The sequence below is a fragment of the Staurois parvus genome, unplaced genomic scaffold, assembly GCF_062004578.1.
Source record: "Staurois parvus isolate SC_StPar_1 unplaced genomic scaffold, SC_StPar_1.0 ptg000715l, whole genome shotgun sequence".
Taxonomy (NCBI): domain Eukaryota; kingdom Metazoa; phylum Chordata; class Amphibia; order Anura; family Ranidae; genus Staurois; species Staurois parvus.
This window is the reverse complement of record NW_028318511.1, coordinates 11,914,806-11,941,628: the sequence shown is the minus strand read 5'-3', so window position 1 is coordinate 11,941,628 and position 26,823 is coordinate 11,914,806. Positions and strand designations below refer to the sequence as shown.

At 41.8% G+C, this 26,823-nt stretch overlaps 1 protein-coding gene across 1 annotated transcript; it reads left to right on the top strand.

Annotated features, from left to right (window-relative positions):
• Nucleotides 1–7: 7 nt before the first annotated feature.
• Nucleotides 8–26,823, top strand: ZFPL1 (zinc finger protein like 1). The gene is made up of 8 exons (XM_089653611.1): nt 8–226; nt 15,193–15,308; nt 18,967–19,078; nt 19,352–19,545; nt 19,784–19,859; nt 19,951–20,118; nt 22,940–23,063; nt 25,690–26,823. The coding sequence occupies exons 2-8, from the start codon at nt 15,207–15,209 to the stop codon at nt 25,874–25,876; spliced, it is 963 nt and encodes a 320-aa protein (XP_089509737.1). The 5' UTR covers nt 8–226; nt 15,193–15,206; the 3' UTR covers nt 25,877–26,823.

Below are 26,823 nucleotides of genomic sequence, written 5' to 3'. Positions count from 1 at the left end.
TGCTGGGCGCTGCGCCGTACGCCTGTCACTGTCACCCGGAAGAGACGTGGCAGGCAGAAGTCAGAGGAAAAAAATTAGTGAAAAGTCGGCAGCTATTATATGAGGGGTGTAGAGAGGTGGAGGGGAGGTTAGGGGGTTCCTGGACTATAGCAGAGGCCGGATACTGGAAGGAGAAGAGGGGAGAGGAGGCTGGGTGGTGGGGCGTGTCTGACCCTGGCAGTGTAAGGTAAGTGTGGACATAGATACATGTCACATATTTAGTACTGCTGTCTGACGGGCATTGGCTGTGCTGTGTACATGAGGAGCCTGGAGACCTGTTGTCTGATTCCTCATGTGATGATGGGAAGGGGCTGCACCAGTCACAGGGGACTTGCCACTTTTAAGATGGCAGAAAAATATCCCAGGGTTGTCACTGAGACAGTCTGACTGCTGGAAGATTCTTCTGACACAGGTGTGCGCAGATCATCCAGCGTGCGTGTTTATTCCAGTACGGCTGGCAGGAGGAGAGCACGCCTTACATCTTTGGCAGGTACCTGTGTTGTGGAGTAAAACCTGACAGATGATCACTGTTCCTTTTGAGATGACCTGAGTGTATGGCGTGCTGTGCTGGTGACCATAGACATTAAAAGCCCTGAACTGTCCAACCAGAATCTGCTTGAAGCAGTAGAAAACTCAGATTAAAAAAAAAATAAAAATGGCCTCAGGTTTAGGTCATAGTTTACACCACATACTAACAGACTTCCTTGTCATAATGTGCACTCCAGTGCATGCACTGTCGCCAATCCAGCAGGTCACAGGCACTGCCATCTTCACCCCATCTTCTCTCTCCAGGTTCCGTCTCTTTGGCTGTAATGACATCAATCCCATGCTGGAGAATGGAAGTCATATCATCACAGCACAGGTTGGGTACTATTAAAGAAGAAGTAGGGCCAAAGCTCTTTTGGCCCCTACTTCTCCTCTGGGTCACAGGAGGGCACTTAGTTCTGCACTCCTGTGACTCAGATTTAGCCAACAGCTGTCAGCTGACATCACTGAGCCGGTCCAGCCTCTGCAGATATCCTGACTTCAATGTCGGGATCCACCCAGATGCCTGGACCAACAGCTGGCTCAGCATCTGAGCCAGCCACTCCCACCCCTCCACAGCCCAGTTCCCCAGTGAGCACTGGAGGGGCAGAGCAGAGAGCTGATGACAGTCACAGCACTCTGGTCACTGAAGCTGGAGAACTAAGCAATCAACGGTCTTTGATCACTAGGTTCTTGGTCTTGGAGGCGGCAGGGGACAGATGCAGTATCCTCCTAAGTGGCTATAATTGTTTGTTTTTTTATTTTTCATTTTCAAATTCTCTTTCACTGCACACTGAACTGGGCATGCAAGGCTCAGTGTACATTACAGCTGATAGGCAGGGGGAAATATTTATTCCAAAAGTGATTCATAGGGTCTCGTCTGCCATAAAAAACCCTACCTGTCAGCAAATTTAAAAAAGGAGGTTTAATCGCTTTGCTTCTCACACCTGTTCACCCCCTATGGACCAGAGCAATTTTTACATTTCTGTTATGGACCTGTTTATTCAGCGATAACTGTCATTACGTAAAGTGTTACTAAACCCAGGACCCTGCATTCACTATATCTGGTCTCCCACAGTACACACAACATGGAAGTGCAATTATTTTAGTAAATATAAACTGCTAAATACCTTTTCTCATCAGCAGTTAGAGCAGTCTTGTGACTTCAGCAGAGCACTGGTTAAAGCTTGTAGGAGTTTTCTTTCTTCCCTAGGAGGATGCAGAACCCGTGACCTCTGTCTGGACAGTGCTGATTGGCACAGTGCTGATTACATGTACTCTCCCAAGAAAAAAAAAAACTCTCTAGCAATATACACCAACTGAGCAGAGTGACTCCACACCATATGTATTATGAGGAGATGAGAGGGACACTAGAAGAAGGGGAGGATCAGGGAAGTCAGGATTAAACAGCCTTTTTACACAGTGCTGAGGATTAACCTCTTAGGTTCCACCGTGAGTATAACAAGCATGCTTTACTGCATATACAGCTGAACACTGATAGAAGTCACAAGACAGCTCTGACTGCTGATGAGAAAAGGTATTTAGCAGTTTATATTTACTAAAATTTTGCACTTTCATGTTCTGTGTACTGTGGGAGACCAGATATAGTGAATGCAGGGTCCTGGGTTTAGCACTTTACACTTTAACTAACTTCATCTGCAGATGTAGTTCATCCCTTTTGATCTTCAGTTAAATGAACAGAAAGATACATATGTAATAATATATTACTTTGTATCTTTCTGTATTGGCAGCTGACCAATGTTGTTGATAAACATTGTCAGACTGCTTTTTATTTTATTTTTTTTTATGACAACTCCAGCTGCTGAAACCTTCTTTTTATAGTCAGCAATGCCACTTTGATAAATCGGAGCTGAATTGTAGTGTACTGGGACAAGTGGGGTCCCGGCAAAAGCACTGGATGTGCTATGCACGCCCTGTGTACAAGGATGACCTTTTTTTGGGCATGTGCAGAATGCGCAAAGTGTTCAACTGGTGAATGCCACTTTAAAGCTGACCATAATACACAATACAACCTGATTATACGATCACCATACACATTATAATCAATTTTAAGTCAGCAAAATCTTTGTAATATAACAACCTACCTAATTTATCCAGTTAATTTATATTCAGTTAGACAAGCCCTTCCTCTACATAGTTGTTAGTTGATCTAAAGACGTTTGCACAATCAGATTGTAACGTGTGGTAAGCTTTAGATTTGCCAAAACTATAGAATATGAGGACAAGACCAAACAATACTTTCAATTGGTATCCAGTCAGGCAGGCCCTTGTACTTTGTAGTTGATAGAGATTGTGCAATCAGATTGTGTATAATCACCTTAAAGAGATCTTGTCAGCAATTTAAAAAAATGTAGCTAAAAGCACTGAAAAATCAAGTACTTTAAATGACAAATCTGAAATTGGCGGGGCTGATGTCATTACATCCAAGCTGGTGGTGCTCAGATGCAGTCTAGGGATTTTTTGATTGCTAAATAGAGGCTTTTTCAAGGAAATGACATGTCTAAAAAAAAAAAAGTTAAATGGACATCTTGTCTCATGGAAGATTTTTGTTGAAATGAATGGTCTGGTGACAGGCAGTTGAACATCTCCTCTCTATTGGTGTGGTATGGGCATTGTCCTTTGTCAGTCCTCTTTGTGGTTGTACTTCTCTCCTGGCAGCTTTGAAGCAATATAAAGCAATGAGAGATGGCTCAAGAATTGCATTCATTCTGCGCTATTCAGCTAAGTCCATATCTTAGAACCTCCTCCCATGCTTGCCTACAGGACTTCTCCCATCCTATGGAACTCACTACCCCAATCTGTCTGGCTGTCTCCTAATCTATCCACCTTTAGACGATCCCTGAAAACCCTTCTCTTTAAAGAAGCCTTCTACCTAGTAAACCGCCATTTATTTCCTCCATCAGCTCATCCCCCCACAGCTATTACCTTTTGTATCATTCAACCATTGCTTAGATTGTATGCTCTAACGAGCAGGGCCCTCTGTTTCCTCTTGTACCAAATTGTATTGTAACTATAATGTCTACCTTAATTTTGTAAAGTGCTGTGAAAACTGTAGGCACTATATAAATCCTGTATAATAATAATAGAACCTACATTTTAGTGGTGTTTGGCACTGTCAACACTGCCTGCTACATGTCCTTTTTCAAGCAGATCTATGCTTTGCCCATACAGGATGTTTTTTTTTCTTTAATGCCCACCTCCTCAGCCTCACATCATGACTTTTCTTTCATTTTCCTGATTGATCGTTGGTAGTGAAGAACCCGCCAGTACTTCCTGGTATTTAAAAAGCATGTCCCTTCCTCTCATACAGCACCCCTATATTCTTTAAAGTTCTATTCACACTATGAGGTTTATTTACTTAAACTGGAGAGTGAAAAATCTGGTGCAACTCTGTATAGAAACCAATCAGCTTCCAGGTTTTACTGCCAGTGCTTAATTGAGCAAGCTAAAGTTAGAAGCTGGTTGGCTAGCATGCATAGCTGCACCAGATTCTGAGTGCACCAGTTGTAGTAAATCTACCCCTATGTGTGTTCTTCTATTGGGCTAAAGTTACCCATTCATTTTACATATATGTACCAAATGTTTGAGATTTTACAGTAGGTGCTTTTAAAAAATGATCTTACAATGTACCACCCTTAGTTGTATGAATTAACAAGCATTGTGGTAACACACATCGGTACAATATGTCAAAGGATCCTAAATACCAGTGTGACCTGCAGGTACTAAATGTTCACAGGCCATCCATGCTTGATCCAGATGACAGATGAGCTCTGTTTCAAAAGTTTGCTGTATTAGAATCCTAGTTGGATCAGGGAAGCACCTGAACAACTGCTTATCACATGAAAAAACCCGTAACACGGACAGCTTCATACCTTAAAGCGGTAATACATTTTTTAAAAAATGTATTAAATTGCAGCCTACCAGTTCCTAGATGTGGTGGCTGCGTTACATTTCTTTTTTCCCCAGTCGTCTTCCCGGCCAGCCCTTGAGAGATGGAGCTCCTCCCCTCCAATCAGGAAATACATTGCCACTGTGTCTTTTAAGATGGTCCCTCAGGCCCATATCCAGTTATTGTGTTTCCTCCATGGTTACCTGTGAAAAATGTTGGACAAAGATCCCTATGGAGCCACTTTGTAAACAGTGTGTCGCTCGTTTAATTAAAAAAATAGTCAGACACCCTTTATGCAAATATCTTTGGATCAGTCACAGAGGAAATGGCCTCTACCTTTAAGGAGTTTAAGAAGCTGATTGGTGATATCAGAACTCCGGCTGCTGCAGCAAGTCAGTCCTCATCCATAGCCTCACCAGGGTCGGTGGCTTTGGGATCTCAGGATGTCACAGTGGACAGGGCAGTTAGCCTGGTAACTAGTGACGCAGATGTTTCCAGTTCGGAATCGTAGCAGGAAAAAAGGAAGAGGAAAGGAAAGGCCCTAAATTTAAGTTGCCCTTAGATGATGGGGAGGACCTATTAGCGGCCATCTACGAGACCTTAGAAATTGAGGAAGAGAAGGGTCAGCCCTCAAAACATGACCTGATGTATCAGGCGTTACAGAAAATGTAATCTATGGTATTTCTGGTTCATCAGGTGATGTTGGATGTGGTACTTAGAGTGGGCAGATCCTGAGGAAAAAAAACATTTTTTGTAACCAACCACAAGACAAGGTTTCCATTCGATGAAGACCCTCAGGAGGTTTGGGATAAGTATCCAAAGCTTGATGCCCCCCTATCTAAAATGTCCAAGAAGTCGGTGCTTGCCTTTGAAGACATGGGGCATTTGAAGGACTGTATGGATAAAAAAGGCGACATAGTCCTTAAAAGAGCCTGGGAGACTAGCTTGAATAGCCTTAAACGCGCCTTAGCGCCTGTGTTTCAAGAAATTTGAATTTCTGGTTGACTCAGTTACAGTATCACATTAAGAATGGCACTCCGAGGGAGGATATTCTGAATTCCATGCAGGTTCTGTTCAAAGCAGTTGGTTACATCACGGATGCATCCTCTGAGTCAGTGAAGTTTGCTGCAAGAGCAGGGGCTCTGACAGTGGCAGCCAGAAGGGCTATCTGGCTAAAAACCTGGTCCGGGGATATGGCATCTAAGTTAAGGTTATGTAATCTTCCCTTTTCAGGAGACCTGCTGTTTGGGCCAGGTTTGGAAGCGACCTTAGAGAGAACAGCAGAAAAGATCACAAGGGGAAACCAAAGAGCAACTTCTTGTTTGGCTCTTCTGGCGCAACCCCAAAACAACAGTGACTTCAGGACAACAGTGGAAGGAAGGCTGGCTACCTTCCTTCCCCAATGGTAGCAGATTATAGCCAACAAATCTGTCCCCAAAATAATCGCCAAGGGTTATGCTCTGGAGTTCAACACTCTCCCTCCAGAAAGATTTCTTCTGACAAAACTTTCAAGAGATCCCAATAAGGCTCAATCACTCCCTCTCCTCCTGGGGGAAATGGTAGACCAAGGAGTGCTCATCACATTTCTGAAGGAAGAAAGAGGAAAGGGGTTTGTGTTCGTGGTCAAGAAGTCGTCTGGATTCTAAATCCCAAATCCTTGAACAAGGCGTTTCGTTACAAGAGATTCCGGATGGAATCAATTTTTTTGATAAAAAACATTCTTTATCAAAAAGCATTCATAGCAACCATAGACTTAAGGGACGCCTACCTCCATGTCCCCATTCAAGAAGACTCACAGAAATTCTTGAGGCTGGTGTTCGAAATGGATGGAAAGGAGTGTAATTTCCAGAGCAGAGCACTTCCCTTTGGCCTTTCCTCTTCACAAAGAATATTTACAAAAGTACTGGCAGAGGCTCTAGCGCCCTTAAGGTTTAAATCCATGATAGTAGCCCCATATCTGGACGACCTCCTGTTTGTGGCCCCCATGGAAGCACAGCTGACAGAAAATCTGATTCAAACATCACAGTGGTTGAAGTCCCTGGGGTGGATTCTCAACCTGGGCAAGTCAAATCTTTGTCCCACTCAAAACATCTTGTCTTCTGGTCTAATGACCTGAGATAGTAACCTAGAGACAGTACTTCCAGAAGAGAAAGTTCAAAATCTAATTAGAAGAGTGGAGGCTCTACAGAACAATCAGCCAGTATCCGTGCAAGAACTGATGTCGGTACTAGGTTTGATAGCATCAGCAATCCCGGCTGTTCAGTGGGCCAGGTTCCACCTAAGGCCCTTATAGTTCTTTCTACTGCAAGTACAAGGGCAGAAGGACCTGGACAGAAAGGTACATCTGCCAGCAGCAATGAAGAGGGCACTATGGTGGTGGAGAGACCGCACACATCTATGTCAGGGATTACTCTGGTCTTTTCTGATTTCGCAGAAGCTGACAAGGAATGCGAAACAGGTGGGGTTGGGGAGCCCACCTAGGAAGGTAGCCAGCCCTAGGAAAATGGACCCTAGAGGAAGCCCATGTCTTTTCAAATTGGAGAGAACTTATGGCAGTAGCAAGAGTCATTTCCTATTTTCAGGATCAGGTGAGGGGTCGCCACCTCATGGTCCTATCTGACAATTTGACAACAGTCACATATCTAAACAAACGGGGGGGCACCAGAAGTCCTTCCCTCATCAAGATTTCATATCAGATCTGCTGGTGGGCAGAGAAGAATCTTTTATCCCTGCCAGAGGTTCACCTAAAAGGAGATCACAACCAGGTGGCGGATTTACTCAGTCGCCATGAATTGTCACAAGGGGAATGGGAACTGTATCCAGAGGTGTTTTGCAGAAATTACACAGCATTGGGGGATGCCAGAAATAAATCTTTTGGCATCAGCCAGAAATACAAAAGTGGATGTTTTTTATTCACTAAATCCACGAGATCCAGCCCTGGCAATCGATGCTCTCCAGAATCCCTGGAATTTTGGGAAGTGCTACGCCTCCCCCCCGATCGATCGGATCACCAGAGTTCTGACAATGTTAAGTATGATCACTCCATTCTGCCCAAAAGGGTGTGGCATTCGCAACTCATCTCCCTTTTGACAGAACAATCTTGGCCGCTTCCTCTCAGGGAAGATCTGATGCGGCAGGAGCCTTGTCACAACCTCAAGCTAGGAAATTTAAAGTGGACAGCCTGGCTTCTGAAGAGGAGCTAAAAGCAAAAGGGCTCTCAGAGAAGGTTGTGGCAGCTTTACTGAGCATTAGGAAGCTGAATCCAGAGCCATTTACAAAAAGGTGTGGAAAAAGTTCAACTCATGGTGCTGTGAAAATAATAGATTGAGTATGGACACTCCTGCGATTCTGGAATTCTTGCAGCAGGACTTCGAAAGAGACTCTCTAAAAGTGCAAATGGTGGCTCTATCCATGTACCTTGAGTACTCTCTGCAAGAAGACCCTCTAATTTCAAAATTTTGCAAAGCCATGGGTAAGAACAAACCGTCTGAGTCCTGGAAATGTCCCAATTGAAACTTATCGGTAGTGCTGAGGGTATCATCAAACCTCCGTTTGAGCTGCTGCAGGAGGCCTCACGACGCAGCTTAACTCTGAAGACGGTCTTCCTAGTGGCCATCACCACAGCCTACAGGATAGGGGAAATTAAGGCTCTGTCTATCAGGGAGCCTTTCGTAAGGATTTTAGACGATAGAATAATTTTGCAGACAGATCCAGCCTTCATACCAAAGGTCACCTCGGCTGTTCACAAATCCAAAAACATAGTGTTGCCCTTCTTCTGTAACACACCCTCCAACAGTAAGGAGCAAGACCTGAGCCTCCTGGATGTCAGGAGATGTTTGTTGACATACCTTGAGGTTACAAGCCAATTTAGGTCTTCGGTAGCCTTGTTTGTGAGCGGAAGCAAAAAGGTAAGCAGGCGTTCAATAAAACCTTAACTAGCTGGATCAAGCTAGCGATCATTGAATGCTATGGAATCATGCAACTTCCTCCACCGAAAGTTCTAAAGTCAAACTCCACTAGGGCTTCAGCGGCTACATGGGCAGAAAGAGCGGGCACTACCCCAGAGCAAATCTGCAGGGTGGCACCCTGGTCAAGGTTCTCCACTTTTGTCCAGCATTACTGTCTGGACCTTATTTCCAGTCAGGACAGGGCCTTTTGGAAGGAAGGTCCTCCAAGCAGTGGTCCCCCCCCCCCCTCCCAATCTGGTGAGTACTTGTTTATCCTCTCAAGGGCTGGCCTGGAAGAGGACTGGGGGAAAGACCAGAGTTAGAATTACTGATCACTCGGTTTCCAGTAGTCTTCCAGGAGAACACGTTCCCACCCTAGGATTTAAAATTGTTCGGTGTTTTGTTGTGTGATATGCCTTCCAGATCCGCCCTTCGGTTCTCTTGCATTACGGCTCATGGGCCTGAGAGACTGCCTTAAAAGACTTAGTTGTAATGTGTTTCATGATTGGAGGGGAAAAGCTCCCTCTCTCAAGGGCTGTCCTAGAAGACTACTGGAAACCGAGTTACCAATAAGTCTAACTCTGGTTTTTAGGCTCTTTTCCTTTGCTTCCATTTGGTAATCTGCCAGTAAGTCTGTCATTTTTTCATCTACCTTTTACCATCTACCTTTTACCAGACCTAAGCTGTCCAGGCAAAGTAGTGGTTAGAGGGATGAGAAACTCCTGCATGCAGGGCTTTTTGTACATTTTCAGAAAGCACACCAAAACCACAGGACAAAATAGAAGTCTAAGCACAGCTAACCCCATGGAAACCACGGGTACACTGCGCTGCACCTGTGCTGAGGGAGAAGCACACCAGATCGGTGTGAAAGCTTCCTTAGTTACAAGGGACTTTTTTTACGCCACCCCCCCCCCCCCCCCCAATCACCCCTTACCAAAATATCTGCCCTTGTAATCATAATGTCAAGTACTGTGAACTCCAATTTTAATATATAGTTAGTCTGGCTAAAAAAAGACAAAAGTCCATCCAGTTCAACCATTAAAAAAAAAAAAAAAAAAAAAGATACAATCCTATACCTACAGTTGATCCAGAGGAGGGCAAAAAAACCCAGCAAAGCATGATCCAACTTGCTCCTGCAGGGGAAAAAATTCCTTCCTGATCCTTCGAGAGGCAATCGGATATTCCCTGGATCAACTTTACGTATAAATATCACTGTCCAGTTATATTCTGTGTATCTAGAAAGAATCCAGGCCTTTTTTAAACCAATCTACTAAGTTGGCCAAAACCAACTCTTGAGGGAGTCTATTCCACATTTTCACAGCTTTTACTGTGAAGAAACCTTTCCATGTTTGGAGATTAAATTTCTTTTCCTCCAGACGTAAAGAGTGCCCCCTTTGTCCTCTGTGATGACCATAAGGTGAATAACTCTACACCGAGTTCACTATATGATCCACTGATGTATTTATACATGTTGATCATATCCCCCCTTAAAGCAGAGTTCCACCCATTTTTATATGTTTCTGATATCAGAAAGCCCACCCATAGTACAGTTATAAATGGATATCCTTTTTTTTTAAAAAAAAATACCTTTTTCCTGTATACAGGCGGCACCTCCAGTCCTGGCCTCCTAGGCGATTTTGTCATTAGGCGATTCCTGAGGTCTGCTGGGATATCAGCATCATCTATCCCAGTAGTCCTCGGGAAGCCTAATAATAGTGAAATCTCACAATATTTTGAGACCGGAAATGATGCGATCGGGAAGAGTTAGACGTAATTTTTGAGAAATAGGATCTGCGGGGAGGAAGTACAGATGCTGTGTTTTAAACACCGCTGGAATAATTGATGGACGGGTTGCCATAACAATGGGGCGAGAACTTCCAACAACGCTGCCATTGCTATGGCAACCTATACACAGTGCGCCATGCAGTGTCATTACTGCGCAGGCACAAGATCTGGAGGTGCATGCTGGGTAGCCAGCTGCACCGAATTCTGGAAACAAATAGGAGAGGGCTTCAGATGCCCACATCATAAATGTCCAGTGCCTGCCTGCTGGGATCCTGTAATTAATGACAGATTTAGAAGTAAAAAGAATGATTACACTTGTAACAAGTGTCCTAATTTGATTGTACAAGTAAAGAGAATAACGGGGGTGCTTTTTAAAAAAAATTGCAACAGAGATTGGAGCTCCGGTTTAATCTCAGAGAGAATACATTCAACTCCTTTAAAGCGGAGTTCCACCCATTTTTAAAAGTTGCTTTCATCTACATGTCCACCTGCAGTGTATTCCTTAATGGATATTAATATATATATATTTTTTTTTTATGTCTGAATACCTTATTTTTATCTGTGTATGCAGCACTTCCGGTCCAGCCGCCTAGGCAATTTCGTCATAAGGTGCTTCCCATGGACTCCCGGGATATTGGCGTTATCTATCACAGGAGTTCAAGCAAATTGACTAAAAATGAAAAATCGCGTTATTTCCCAGATCGCATCCGACTTCCGGGTGTTCTGATTGACAGGTTGCCATATAATAGGGAGGGAACTTCCGCCGATGCCACCATTGCTATGGCAACCTTCAATCAACAAACTGCGCTGCATAGTGTCATTTCTGCCCAGGCACGAGATCGGGAGGTGCATGCTGTGTAGCGAGGTGCACCGAATCCCAGAAGTGAACAGGAGCGGGCTTCAGATGCCCATATATACCATGGCCCCTGCCTACTGACAAGATTGTGTGATCGATTACAGATGTAAGAATAACAGGTATCAATACAGTTATAACAATAGCCAATTATTTCAGTACAAGTAATGACAATCATGATGGTGCTTTTAAAGAAAAATTGCTGTGGAGCCTGGAGCTCCGCTTTAATCTTTTCTCATAGCTGAGCTCCTCCATACCTCTCATCAGTTTGGTCATCATTATAGGATATTATATTTCAAAATAAAGTTATAAATAAATCAAAATCAGTCTAGTTGTATATAGTATTCAGCTATGTTTACCTGCATATATGTAGTTCACTCCCCAGTAACTCAGAGGTGTGTCTGTGAATGGTGTTGAATCATATCTGAGGCTTGTTACACTAGTTGATCAAGTTTTATTGTAGTTCAATCAAATGTTTACTGTATAAGTGTGTATTTTAAATTCAAATGTGTCTGATTATGTTTGTAGCCTTTTCACAGTTAATTAGTTTAATGTAACGTGAGTGCAATGCCCAGATGGTTTGGATTTTGGAACATAACTGTTGTTGAAGCTGAACTCCAGCCAAATAAATTCCTAATTCTCCCCCTGGAAGTTCTAATGATGGTTACCCCTCATTTTACCAAAATGGCAGGCTAAGTGCCTGTTTCATATAGGTGACGTAGTAGCTCACTGCCAAACTACAGCTTAAATAAGCCCTCCACAAGCAGCCTTGATACTGATGGAGATTTAAGCATTGGCATCAGAGCAGAGTATGACCCTTGTCCTCTCCCAATCAAGGACTAGAAAAAGGGACACCCAGATTATACAGCAATGAGTGAGGGACACCAACACTACCTGTATGACAATACACAGGGCAGGGAATGGGACTGGTCATCTACTGCTTGATCTACAGCACCAGAGAGCAGTCCCACTGATAGGAAAACATGGAGGACCAGTTGTGTAAGCCCCTACAAAGCTTTTTAAGCACATACACATTTGTTTTCTGATATGGATATAGATGCACTCATATTTAATTTATGTCTAGGATTTAACACTTTTACCACACCTAACTGCAACGCAACTTGATGTGTATGTGTGTTTCCATTCATTTTAAATGAGTGCATGTACACAGGGCACACAATGGACCACAACACACTGCTGGTGTCCATGCTTTTCACTTAGTCTTGGCTGATATGAAAATTACTTTGTTATCCCTTGTAATATTTAGGATTGATTGAATTTTAAGCTTCGATAGTGCTGTCTTCAAATACTAATTTGATTGTTCACCTTTTCACATTCATGTGGTATTCTAATAGTAACTGTTTTTGTAAATGAAAATGAATTATAATTTTTTTTTCTATTTGCCCAAAATTCACATAAACAAAATTGTTCATAATTCCTAGACCAACCAGCAGAGTAAAAGGGGTATGTGAAGGAAGTGATTCATTTACAGCAGCCGCAACTAAGCTGACTGCTCCCTCTGAGGGCTGTCATCCTGATACTAGAATTAAAGGGAATAAGAGCTACAGTGGAAGTAGAATTCAGGCAATAATGGGTTAAATATTTTTTTTAACTTGGAAACATATACTGCTGATCTTTATGATATAGAGAGCTTCCTTCAAGCCCCATCCAAGGTAAATGAGAGCTATGTATGAATTACAAGAATGTGTTTGGTGACCATTGGTTGAGATGACTCAGATTACAGTTCTCAATGCTTTGGAACTACACTGCTCAAAAAAGGAGCACTTTTTAATCAGAGTACAGTATCAAGTCAATTAAACTCCTGAGATATTGATTTGGTCAGTTACGTTGCAGAGGGGGTTGTTAATCAGTTTCAGCTGCTTTGGTGTTAATTAAATTTAACAACAGGTGCACTAGATGGGCAACAATGAGATAACCCCCCAAAACGAGAATGGTTTTACAGGTGGAAGTCCACTGACATTTTTTTCCCTACTCCTCTTTTCCGACTGTTTTTCACTTGTTTTACATTTGGTTAGGGTCAGTGTTACTACTGGTAGCATGAGGCGATACCTGGACCCTACGGAGGCTGCACAGGCAGTATAACTCTTGCAGGATGACACATCAATATGTGCCATTGCCAGAAGGTTTCCTATGTCTCCCAGCACAGTCTCAAGAGCATGGAGGAGATTCCAGAAGACAGTTACTCTAGGAGAGCTGGACAGGGCCATAGAAGGTCTTTAACCCATCAGCAGGACCGGTATCTACTCCTTTGTGCAAGAAGAACCAGGATGAGCACTGCCAGAGCCATACCAAATGACCTCCAGCAGCCCACTGGTGTGAATGTCTCTGACCAAACAATCAAACAGAATTCATGAGGGTTGCCTGAGGACCCAACATCCTCTAGTGGGCCCTGTGCTCCCTGCCTGGCACCATAGAGCTCGATTGGCATTTGCCATTGAACACTAGCATTGGCAGGTCTGCCACTGGCGCCTTGTTCTTTGAGATGAGAGCAGGTTCACCCTGAACACACGTGACAGACATGAAAGGGTCTGGAGAAGCCATGGTGAACGTTCTGTCTGTAACATCATTCAGCATGACCGTTTTGGTGGTGGGTCAGTGATGGTCTGGGGAGGCATATCCATGGAGGGACGCACAGACCTCTACAGGCTAGACCAGGGGTGGGCAAACTTTTTGACTTGAGGGCCGCAATGGGTTCATATATTGGACCCGGGGGCCGGACCAAGAGTAGATGAATGATGTGTATGTGTGAATTAATATAAATTAAATTAAAATTTGTAACATTAAATGTTTAGATTAATTTAAACACTACCATGCCATCCATAGTAAGTATAGTAATATTCCCCCATAGTAAGCATAGTAATTCATTCCCCATATTAATTCATCCCCCATAATAATTCATCCCTCATATAGTATTTCATCCCCCATAGTATTTCATCCCCCATATAGTAATTCATCCCCCATATAGTAATTCATCCCCCATATTAATTCATTCCCCATATTAATTCATCCCTCATATAGTATTTCATCTCCCCTATAGTAATTCATCCCCCCTATAGTAATTCATCCCCCATATTAATTCATCCCTCATATAGTATTTCATCCCCCATAGTACTATTCCCCCCCAAGTAGTAAGCCAAGTCCCCTCTGTGTCAATTTGCTTACCTTTGCTCCGCGCGTTCCTCTCGCCGAGTTCCCATGCCGTTCCAGTCTTCAGGGCGGACTGTGAGAGGAGCCTAGTTCCCCTCACGTTCGTCACCCTGCCCCGCCTACACACATCCTGACAGCCAATGTTTGCCTGCCCTGGCTGTTTTTTTTTCTTATCACGCTCCGCGGGCCGGATTAAAAGGTCCGCCGGGCCGTTGTTTGCCCATTGCTGGGCTAGACAATGGCACCCTGACTGCCATTAGGTATCAGGATGAAATCCTTGGACCCATTGTCAGACCCTATGCTGGTGCAGTGGGTCCTGGGTTCCTCCTGGTGCACAACAATGCAAGGCCTCACATGGCGAGAGTATGCAGGTAGATCCTGGAGGATGAAGGAATTGATACCATTGAATGGCCCCCACGCTCACATGACCTAAATCCACTAGAGCACCTCTGGGATATCATGTTGCGGTCCATCCGCCAGGTTGCAGCTTAGACTGTCCAGGAGCTCAGTGATGCCCTGGTCCAGATCTGGGAGGAAATCACCCACGACACCATGTTGTCTCATTAGGAGCATGTCCTGACATTGTTAGGCATGCATACAAGCACGTGGGGGCCATACAAGCTACTGAGTACCATTTTGAGTTGCTGCAATGAAATTTAAGCAAAATGGATTAGCCTGCTGCGTCATTTTTTCACTTTGATTTTTGGAGTGTCTTTGAATTCAGCCCTCTTTAGGTTGATAATTTTCATCAAACGATGGGGCATCCTTCCGTTCCTAACACATTACCCAGTCCCATATCAGTATAGATATTCAGCATGATATTTTTCCCCATTGAGATCAGATGTGTTTTCAAAGTGTTCCTTTAATTTTTTTGAGTAGTGTATTTGCAGTAGATATTTATCTAATTAATCTGTGTATGTATATTCTTGAAGCTCTAATGTGTGTGTTTCTTCATTTTTTTGCAGGTGTCTCTGCCATTATGGGTCTCTGCAAATGTCCCAAGAGAAAAGTTACAAATCTTTTCTGCTTTGAGCACCGGGTCAATGTTTGTGAACATTGCCTGGTAGCCAATCATGCCAAGGTAAGAGCATGCAATCAGTCTGCTAGTGGCATCTTTTTTTTTTTTGGCAATCCAAAGAAATTATATATTTCATATACTTGTGTGTTGGTTATGAATTTGGGCATCCACTTGAAATATACGTGTCATGGGACAAATCTGTGAGCTGCATTTGTTGGGCTCATTCTGAGAAAGCTAGTATGTTCTGTTCCAAAATCAAGGAATGTCTCTCCTTTTTTTTTTTTTTTTGAAGCCCAAATCCAAGATAAATGTACTGTAAGGTACCTCATGTCTACAAGATATGTAGTGATTAATGTAAACACCTTTCCAGTGCCTGCTGTTCATAACTGGTGACAGTTTAGGAAGCTTAAAGGGAACTCAGGTTCAGATTAAAATTTGTTTCAAGCAAATATGTTACCGTCGGGCGGACTGACCATTTGGAAACTCGGGCACTGCCCGAGGGCCCGGGGTCAGTAGGGGACCCCATGAGATGCCCCTGGTACCTGTTTCATAGGCTTTTTTGAGTTTGGGCAAGGACACAGGGGCTCATGATCCCCTATTGCCCGGGGGCCCCATGAGTTGTCAGTGAGCCCCTGGTTAACGTACATTAAATTTTAGCAAATAAATCCTTTACTTGTGTGATGTGTTAAGCTCTTCATATTTGCGATAGTATATATGATGTCATCGGTAGTTATGTTAAGTATAATGAGCATCAGTCGTGCTTTTTGTTTAAATAATACATAGGATATTAACTTTTTGAAGGCCCTTACATTACCTAATAAAATCCATAGAGTAGTCTTCAGAAAAACATTTTGACATCACGGTGAGTAAGTCACTGTTTCCATTCCATCCTCCCTCCAGCTCAGAGCAGAAGTAACTTTTTTGCCAGTGGGGTCGACACTCTAGTGCAGCAAAGCTGGAATGACTTAATGTGATGGTAAACCCTTACATAGGCCCACTGAAATGACTAGCCTTAGGTGATAATGTTGCACTGCACAAAACTGAGGGTAATCTAAGGCCTGAGTGGAGGGAATGGACACATCACCTCCACATGGTCTGCACTGGGAAACATGCACATTTAATACTGTCAATCACTGCTCTGTCTTTGAGGGGAATGGGGGTTTGCATCTCTCAAGGATTGTCTAAAGGAAAACTGTCACTTTGACTGCAAATAGCAGATGAAGGAGAAGGCAGAAAGGATCTACTAGTGCTATAGACTTAGAGTGAATGCTGGGTTTAGTAACACTATCTGGTCTTCCACAGTACACAGAACATGGAAATTAAATTCTTTTAGTAAATATAAACTGCTAAATACCTTTTCTCATCAGCAGTTAGAGCAGTCTTGTGCCTTCAGCAGAGCACTGGTTAAAGCTTGTAGGAGTTTTCTTTCTGCTCTAGGAGGATGCAGAACCCCTGACCTCTGTCTGGACAGTGCTGATTGGCCCTGTGCTGATCACATGCACTCTCCCAAGAAAAAAAAACCTCTCCAGCAATACACAGTAAACTGAGCATGTGCATATGGCTATAGGTTCAGTCTGTCTTTTCAGATGGACATCTGAACAAGAGGCGGGGCAGAGAAGTCAGGGTCAAATGGCCTTTTTATACAATGCAATGGATTAACCCCTTAGGTCCCAAACTGAGTATACCAAGCATGCTTTACTGCATATAGAGACTGATTTTACTGTTGTGGGTTTAGTAACACTTTAAGCAAGTGCACACTAAACAAAGATATGCTTTTTTAATTTTTACAACCACTTTAACTGAACAGCACGTTACCATTTTTTTTCAATATTTCCTAAATGAAACACCAGTGCCACTCAGTGGGTTACCCTGGAAATGAAGAGGAAAAAAATGGCATCTCTTTTAACTAGTTTAAGACTATTGATATGCTATACTACACACCACAAAAGACATTATTATAATATACAAGATGTGTGTAGCATGACCAATTCTTCTGCCCCGCTGCCGGGACCTCCTCTCCCATTTCCCAGAAATTTTCAGCTTTGACTAATCACAGCCAGAATTGCTGTGTAGACAGAGCAGCTCTAGCAGCTGCTGCTGTCAAAAAAAGCTGTCTGATTCTTTATTCTCCTCCATTCAACTCTTATTTTCCTGCTGATTTTGTTTTTTTTTCATTTGTAAATAACTTTGTAATGTTTTGTACCAGAATAATCATTTTAGTTTAATTTTAAACTGGACAAATAACAGATCAAAATGTACTCCTTTTTTTTTTTTTTTTTTTATATCTGCAGTAACACTATTTTTAAACTAACACTGCTCAAAAAAGAGAGTGCATTTTGTTATGTTTCATCATCTAAGGATTGCAAAAAATAAATAATTTTTGCAAGACATCTCGAAAAGATGTTTGTCCTTAAAAACAATATATGCGTTACCTTGTTTATCGTAAGCAGGGGCGGACTGACAACTCATGGGGCCCACGGGCAATAGGGGATCATGGGGCCCCTGTGTCCTTGCCCAAACCCAAAAAAGCTTATGAAAAAGCCAATGAAAGGTACCAGGGGCATCTCATGGGGCCCTCTACTGAGCCCGGGCGCTCAAATGGTCAGTCTGCCCCTGATCATAAATAATAATAAAGTTATTAGCAAATCAGCAGGTCTGTAACAGAATTGTAAATATTGCTCTGGTCAGCAGGGGGTGAAAAGGTGTGAGAGGGGAAGTTGAAAGATCAATTGTCTCCTTTTAGTGTATTCCCCTTTACTGATTATGGAATGTTCATGTGTTCTGTTCTGAGTAGAGACCATCTCATTGTAATGTTATTATGTGGTCTGCTTGATTTTTTAAAAAGGGAAGCACAATCTATAGAGGATACCCACTTTATATTTTATTACCATCAAGGCTTCATTTCTCTGTTTTTACAGGCTAACTGGGACTAAATTGATGTGTTATCAGTACTGGGAACTCATTCCTATCAACTCTATTTCTTTGATGCAAGCCAGTAAATCTTGGGTTCAAAAATAAGCTTTAAAGTGGTACTAAACTCAAACTTGTCCCTACAGTTAAGCTTATATTATATCTTTCCTGTAGGTACTTTGAATATCTCCTAAGGTGGTGCCGTTTAATAGATATTCATATCAGCTAAAGCCGATTACATCAGTGGCATATGCGCAGTTTGCTACGCATTCATGACACACTGACTATGCCGTAATTGCAGAGACCACTATGCCATGATGGTGACTTCCTTGCACTTGCGTGGGAGAGACATAATCGTGTCCTGGCAATTCAAACCGCTGGAAAGTGCAAACCTGGAAGGAAGACTGGGCGAAGATGGAAGCATTAGGAGCAGTGACAGCTCAGCTCAGTGTGTGATACTTACTAGCACATCATGGCACAAACCTATAGGAGGGGCCATTAAAAAAAAGAAAATTGTAGAGTTTACTACCGCTTTAAAAGTGGATATCATATGGGAAAAATACTTTTTGCAGCTTTTTCTCTAAGACTTATTTGGTAGGACATGTCTGCCTTTGTTTCACAGATCCTTTTTTAAAACAGTAAGTATAGCATTGCTCTTCGCACACTGATATAATGCTTTCTGTGCCCAGTTACTATACCAAGGTTGTTTAGTTTTTTTTATTTTATGGTGTTCCTAGCTGAGCATGGCCACAAACTATTCATTTTCCCCTCTATAGCCTTCTCTGAAATGTGTGTATATATTTTTTTTCAGTGTATCGTACAGTCATACCTACAGTGGCTTCAGGACAGTGATTACAACCCAAACTGTCGTCTCTGCAATACACTGCTTTCATCTAAGGATACTGTACGCCTTGTTTGTTATGGTATGAACCTTTTTATCTATGTTGCAAGAGGAGAATCTCTTGTTTTTTGTTTGCTTTTGGTGAAATTATTATAATTATACAGGATTTATGTAGCACCAACCATTTGTGTAGCACTTTACATTATAAAGAGAGACAGTATAATTGTAACATAATTCAATACAACCTATTAGAATCTAATAATGAAGCAATATTTACCAGTTGTAAAAACGTTGCCATCTCCATGAATGTGCATAGAAAGGCTTTTTTTCACGTTACTTTACTTTGCTTTATCAGATTTATTTCACTGGTCCTGTCTGAATGATCTGGCCTCCCAGTTGCCACCAAACACAGCACCCGCAGGGTACCAATGCCCAAGCTGCCAGGGACCCATCTTTCCCCCCAGCAATCTTGTCAGCCCAGTAGCCTCCACACTGCGGGATAAACTCTCACTGGTCAACTGGGCTAGAGCAGGGCTTGGCCTTCCTTTGGTAAGTCACAAGTTATGTTATTTTTTGAATTTCTATTAATTATCTCTGCTATATAGGGCTGAAAACCTTTTGTTTTACATTTTGCCTTCCTGTTCATTCTCAGTAAATATGGTTATACTTGTATAGTAAACATACAATGTGTAGCTATTGTATCCATTTTCTCTGTTGGCTTTCATTTGGTAGAAAATAAGTATGCCTTCATTACTGTCCTGTGTCATACTTCCTTTTTCTTTATTAGATCGAGGAGCCAGAGTCTATAGATGATATCTCCCAGCATGACATCACAGATTACAGGGACTGGTCAGTTGTGAACTGTGAGTTGTCCATTACTTCGATTTCTCCTACTTTTATATAAACTATGGGCTGTTTCTATGAGTTTAACACTTTGTTTGCATGTCTCCTCAGCATCTTCTGATCACCTATTGGAAAGTCCAGAATTAGCACAGCAGACAGGGTATCTGTACAACTCTGTGCCCGCACCTATAGTACAGCATGGGTTGTCAGGAAGCACATCAAAAGACCATCCTGTCATTCTTGGAGACACTGGAGGGGAGAGTGTGGCTATTAATGCAGGTAAGAGTGGTGCAGGGAGCTGGATATAGGTGATATAACCAGAGAAATGTTCTTTGATCGGGTATTTGAGGGGAACCTGTCACATTAAAAACATTATTTGTCTTTTATACACTGTTTGCAACACCCTCATAAACCTGGAGTGTGCTGTCTGTAAAAAAAAAATATATAGGCATTGCATTAATCTCAGAGCCTCTCGCCTACATCCCAGGATTTTGGAATGCTGGACAGTGCGTCTTCCTATGTTTCCCACCCTTGTTCTTACTCCTCCGCACATATCTGTAGGGATCCACCATAAGTCTGACAGAGAAATTCCCATTGTAAAGCAGGCATCAGGTACATCAGCTTCTGCTTCAGTGTTCATTGCAACCACTTGTTGCATTGATGAAAATGAATCAAACATTTTGTTACATTGTAATTAGTTGCAGGTGTTACAGCAGTACACTGGTTTGTTCTCTGATATGTTCATAGCTTCAGTTGCAGCAACCTTTAGGCCCCGTTCACATTATCGCATTGTGGGAATGTCCATGTTTCTGTGCACATTATTGCAGTGTGAGGCACCACACGCTACCACATGCAGTGCAGTTTATGTCAGTTTATTAACATGCACTGCCAAAATGCGCAGGTCTGATTTGTGGGCTGCTGAAGTGCATGCCAGCAAATTAATTTTGAGTAGGCTTTCTTAGACAGCACACATAAACGTGAAGAAAAATTTGTGCTTTCAACACGCACATTTCAGCAGTAAGGCTTGAATCTAGTCTTAAAGAGGTGATTTTTTTTTTTTTTTTTCTTAATGTCGTGATAGGCTGAGAAAATCATAAAATTAAATATTTTGTATATCTCTGCCTTTGAGCTGTACTGTGTCGTTTTCACATCCTGCATTACTTTTGAAAAAAAAAAAGAGGATGGGAAAAGAGGGGAAGTTTTGAAGTCTCAAGAGTATTGATGGGAAAAACAATATTATTGTTTCTCTAATCATCTTTCAGGACAGACACATGAGAGATGGGAGATAATTCGCTCTTCTCTCTACAGGGAACACAAGCCAACAGATTAAAAACCTCTCCTAGCCCCTCATCTTTTAGTTTGCTTAGTTTGTGTATTTTACCGTCCAGAAGTAAATAGAAACATTTCTTTTTTTTTTTTTTTCATCTGGTACCTATTGGTCGTTGGGCCAGTGATTCCACTCTGGTCCCAGATTTTCTGTGGCCTATTTGACTGGAAGGTTCCATGTATTGTTCAGGGAGATTGACCCATGCCAAGATCTTGCCCCACAAACTTAAAAAGGGCTCCTGAAGCCCCTAGGGTTTGCCTCTGTCCCTCAGGTCACTTTTTTTTCCCATGCACTCTGATGATTTTGTGCAGAAGTGTCTGATCATCACTTCTGCATGTCTGGAATTGCCATCATTTGGGCGGTTGCCATTTATGAAGTCTCCTTTTCATCCAGGGAGGGTGACAGTTTTATTTTTTTTTCATCTTGCGGCATAGATCTTGAAAAGAGAGGCTGCTCAGAGAAGGTTATTAACACCTACTTAAGAGCAGAAGGCTGGTAACTAGAATGATTTACTCTAAGGTTTGGAAGGTTTTCTCTGGTTGGTGTAAAAACAGAAATTACCTTCCCACCATTCTGACTATTTTGGATTTTCTTCAGGAGGGCATAGATTTAGGGTTAGCGCTTAGTTCATCGAGGATCCAAGTTTCAGCCCTGTCAGACTTGGATAAGAAGCTAGCAGAGGATCTTCTAATCCCAGAGGTTTTCGATTGTACTCTCAGTTCTTCATAAGGTTGTGCCTCCCTGGGATCTTTTATGAAGTACTCAGTGGTCCAACTGAAGTTCCATTTGAACCTATGCATGATGTATTCATTAGAGATTTGAGTCTTTAAGGATACGTTCACCATTGGGAACATGTTACATTTCACCTGTTTCCCTGTGAACAACAGTCTGGGAGTCTTCTCCCCACACCTGCTGTCACATTTTGAAAACAGAGTGGCTGTGAATGAATGCCTACAAGTACCGCCAATTTGACAGCTTGTTGTTTTCGGTGAAAAGGCTCTGATAAAAGCTCTCGTAGCCCATTGAGCTTCCTGGATTGAAGTAATTGCCTACCCATATCAGTGGTACAGGCAGACGGCTATATTGACATTCTGCGGGATCCTTGCATTGCACTCACGATCTGCTGATCACGGGTACAATACATTACAGGCTCCTAAGAAAAAAAAATAGTAAATTCACATTTTTTTAACCAGCAAAAAAATTTACATTTTATTATTTTTGTAACAAGTGAACATAGCCTTTGCAATGGCTTTTTTGTTGGCTGTAACCACATCTAGAAGAATAGGGATGTACAGGCTGTGTCTATGAAGCATCCATATCTTATGGTCCTTTCAGCCAGGATTATTTTGAGGCCTGGCCCAATGTACCTATCTAGGGTAGTTTTTTATTACCACAGAAATAAAAAGATTTAGTGAGAGTCCCAAAAATGACAAAGAAAGTTTAATTGCTTGGATATCTGGAGAAATCTTTTGTAAGATCTGGAATCTGATTTTAGAAGATCCAGTCACATTTTTGATTCTTTTCAGTAGAACTAGGAATAGTTTCCAGGCATCCAAAGGTTCACTGGCACCATTAGAGACACAGATACCTTTTATCTATAGCGTAGATGGCTGTCAGCTCTCATCTTCAGTCAAGGTACATTCCACATATTTACTGGCAATGTCATGGGCAGAGAGAGTAGGATCACCAGTGGACCAAATCTACAGAGGCTGTCCTGAAAGATTCCTAGAAATACTATTACTCATAGGACTAACAGGATTTTTTTTTTTCTAGCCTCCACTCCTAGGAAAATCTATGATACTCGAGATGCTGCTGGCTCCCAAGACACAGTGATCGATTTTGATGATGACAAATACAGGAGGAGACCGACACTGAGCTGGTTGGCAAGGATACTGCGGTTAGTTTAGTACCAAGACTAATTTTAGACTTTACAACTAAAGTACTCTGTTAATTTTACTTTAATGAAATGTGTTTTTCCATGTGAGTAATATGCTGTTTTAGGTAGGACTACACTGAGCTTGGAGAGAGGGACATGCTTTCACAAATAGATCTGGGCCATTTGTGGGTTTTAGCAACTCTTTCCATTTGGCCTATGATAAGCCTAAATCCAGACAAATATGAAAATGGTGTGGACAGTATAACTTAGACCGAGAGAAGGAGTGCCAGTACTAGGGAGCAATAAGCTCTGCAGGAGTACACAAATTGTAGAAGTAAACATTCTGATGAGAGAAGAAAGCCAAGCCAGGGATGACCTCACTATCTTTGTTGTCCAGTCAACAAGCTGGGTCCATGTTTTGATTTCTATAGTAGTGCTGTAGCTGAAGTAGATCTCCTTTTGCTTTGTGGCAGAGATGTGTGAATCTTGAAGCTGGCAGAAGAGAATTTCAAATCCCCTGTCAGGAAAAGCCATACCTGTGTATGTGATTCACAAGTGTATTTAGCCATTTGCCTGGACTCTGGCTTTGAGGGCCCATTTAGATGTAACACACAGCACTGCATACTACATGTGTTTGTGCAATGCAGTGCCATTTTTTCTGAATGGCTCTCTAAGGCATGTGCATTGTGGTGCACTGCCTGGGTTCCAAAACAGGCTGCTTGGAGAGCATGGGTGAAAAGCACTGATTTTGGATTTGGGCCATCTACAAGGCTTTACACCAAACCCAACAAACCACCCAGTCTGTTATTCAGTAGTGTAAGGCTGCCACGTATGCAGAATATAGTGTTTTATAAATGTTTTAGAGAATTGCAAAAACTGCATATATAGTACTTTAACCACTTGCTCTACGGAAGATTTACCCCCTTTAATGACCAGGCCATTTTTTGTGATACGACACTGCGTTATTTTAACTGGAAATTGTGTGGTCATGCATTGCTGTACCCAAATAACATTTATGGCATTTGTTTCCCACAAATAGAGCTTTCTTTTGGTGGTATTTGATCACCACTGTGGGTTTTTTTTTTTTTGTTTGTTTTGTTTTTTTTTGCGTTATAAACAAAAAAAGACAAGACCATTTAAAAAAAAAAAAAAAAAAAACTATATTTTTAAATTTTTGCTATAAAACATATCCAATAAAAAAAATTAAAAAAATCTAATTTCTTCATAAATGTAGGCCAATATGTATTCTGCTATATATTTTTGGTAAAAAAAAAAATCCTTGTAAGCGTATATTGATTGGTTTGCGCAAAAGTTATAGTGTCTACAAACTATGGTGTGTATATTTACTGGATTTTTTTTTTTTATACTAGTCGTGGTGGCGATCAATGACCTATAGCGGGACTGCGATATTGCGGCGGACAATCTGACACTGACACTTTGTGGGAACCAGTGACACTAATATAGTGATCAGTGCTAAAACTATACACTGTCACTGTATTAATGACACTGGCTGGGAAGGGGTTAAACATCAAGGGCAATCAAAGGGTTAAATGTGTGCCTAGCCAATGTTTTGTATACACAGCAATGTGATTTTGCTAGGCAATCCACAAGATTTTTTTTCCTGCTTTTGCAGAGAAAAAAAATCTAGCAGATTTCTGCTGACAGGACACAACTCTGCCCTGTTTACATATGCAGAGCTGTGTCCTGTCACTCTCCTCGCCGATCAACGGGTACCGATGCCATTGATTGGCACCTGTTGATCGGCTTCTGCTGTGACAAATCCCTACGCCAGGAAGTGCAACATCAAGTTTATATATATGATATTGCACAAAACGGCCACGCTGTAGCAGTAAAACTGCTACAGGGTGGTCTTGAACTGGTTAAAATTGGTAAAATGTTATGTACATCTGTAATGCAAAATCCTTGTAGAACTTTAGACTCAATTGACAAACCTAACACACCAGGATGAGGACAGTTATTTAAAAAAAACGGCAGCTATTTTCAGCTCCATATTCTTCTGAGATTTGAAAATCATGGATGGCTAAAAATATAGATCATCATCCTTGTGTTAGGGTTTGTTGAATTTTTCCTGATATTCTTCTGTAACTATATTAAAGCAGAACTAAAAGTACATAAGCAGACAGAAGCTTTATTGCAGAAGAGACTTATGTGTCTGTGTAATAAAACAAACTTACCCGCTGGTTCACAGCCTTCTCTGCATGCACAGCCCTGGGAACATTCTCATTACAGTGCATATGTGCCAAAATAAATGAACTCCTGCATATGCGCAGGAATTGCATCATCTCACGCTGACCAATCAAAGCAGCTGCAGACCCAGCACCCTGACAATGCCAGCAAGGGACCTCAGGCACGTTGGATTATTGGAGGAGTGGAGGGTATATGCAGACTAGTTTTGTTTTTAGGTTACACCCTAAAAACATTGAAACCTATTTCTATATTGTCTCCTAGGCTACTCTTACATAGATACTGTAAAAAGAAAATCTGTGTTCCTAGAGAACACTGGCAGTGTTTTATGACGTTTCTTTATCAAGTTGGTTTTGTACTGTATACTGTTACATTCTCTTTTTTTTCTGTTCTCCACTGACTCTGTGACCTGTTTCACTTAAATCTATTATTTCCTTTACAGCAACCGTGCTGGTTCGAAGTCCCGGCCAGCTTCCACCAAACAGCGGTTTTTCATTGTCCTAATAATTGGTGTGTTAGGCTTCCTTACCCTAATTTTACTTATGTCCAAATGGGGTAGAGCATCGGCTGAAAATGACCCGAATCTTGACCCATTATTGAATCCTCACATCCGGGTTGGACAAGAGTAGATGATACTTCACCATTCCAGAGAAAAAGACAGCCTTGAACTATGTCCCCATTTGAAATTCCCAGCAGTATACAAGGCCTGTGGTGTACCAGTCAGAAAACTTAACTGATCATCTGATTTGGGAAGTACAACGGTTTGTAACATGAGGGCCTGGACTTACTCAACATCATTTACTTCAAGTCCCTTCAGCCTTTGTACTGAATGAAAGGAAACAAAAAAAAAACCTGAAAGTGTTGGTCCAACTGTGATGGCCAAGGTGTGTATTGTTTAGACCAGAAGAGACAATGACCATACTTTATATATATATATATATATATATAACTACTGCTTCAGGGATTGTGTGGTTCCCTGTAACTGTTTTTGTGCCTTTAGAAATGGCACAAGAACAACAGTCTGCTGAATCAACAGCCAGAAAGGGCTCCAGAGCCTGAACACAATGAAAGATCTTGTGGAAAAGTTCACCCTTATTTTTAGTCTAATTTTACAATATTGGTTTTCTGTGTCTAATGAAAGCAGAAGTTAAGAGAATTTAAAACCCACAGGAATTGGAAGTCAGATACATAAACATTTTGTATACAGCTATTTTTAATGACCATCCTGTAATACATTCCTTTGTTCCTGTATCTGATTTTTGCTCTTTTTGTCATTCTCCAACAGTGTGAAAACAGTGAAGGAATAAGTAATACAGGGTTCATTAGGGATAAAGTGACCAGCAGTTGTATACTTTTCTGAATTTCAATAATACAAGCTTCTTTCTGATATTGCCATTCTGACAGGACATATTGCTAACAAATAAACACTGAAATATTTAATGGCATCAATAATTCTCAAACACAAATCAAAATATACTGGTGATACTGTCCTAGATTGTTTCTGCTTTGTGTATGTTTGTGATAAAAATCAGGTATTCTCTTTCAAATAAACATGGATACTGAGTGCGTTGGACAA

What these genes read in the sequence shown, in the direction of transcription:
- ZFPL1 (XM_089653611.1), top strand. Translation starts at nt 15,207, where the DNA reads ATGGGTCTCTGCAAATGTCCCAAGAGAAAAGTTACAAATCTTTTCTGC. An exon ending in TGTACGCCTTGTTTGTTATG is followed by an intron (nt 19,079 to 19,351) that starts GTATGAACCTTT and finishes TTGCTTTATCAG; the next exon opens with ATTTATTTCACTGGTCCTGT. An exon ending in GAGTGTGGCTATTAATGCAG is followed by an intron (nt 20,119 to 22,939) that starts GTAAGAGTGGTG and finishes TTTTTTTTCTAG; the next exon opens with CCTCCACTCCTAGGAAAATC.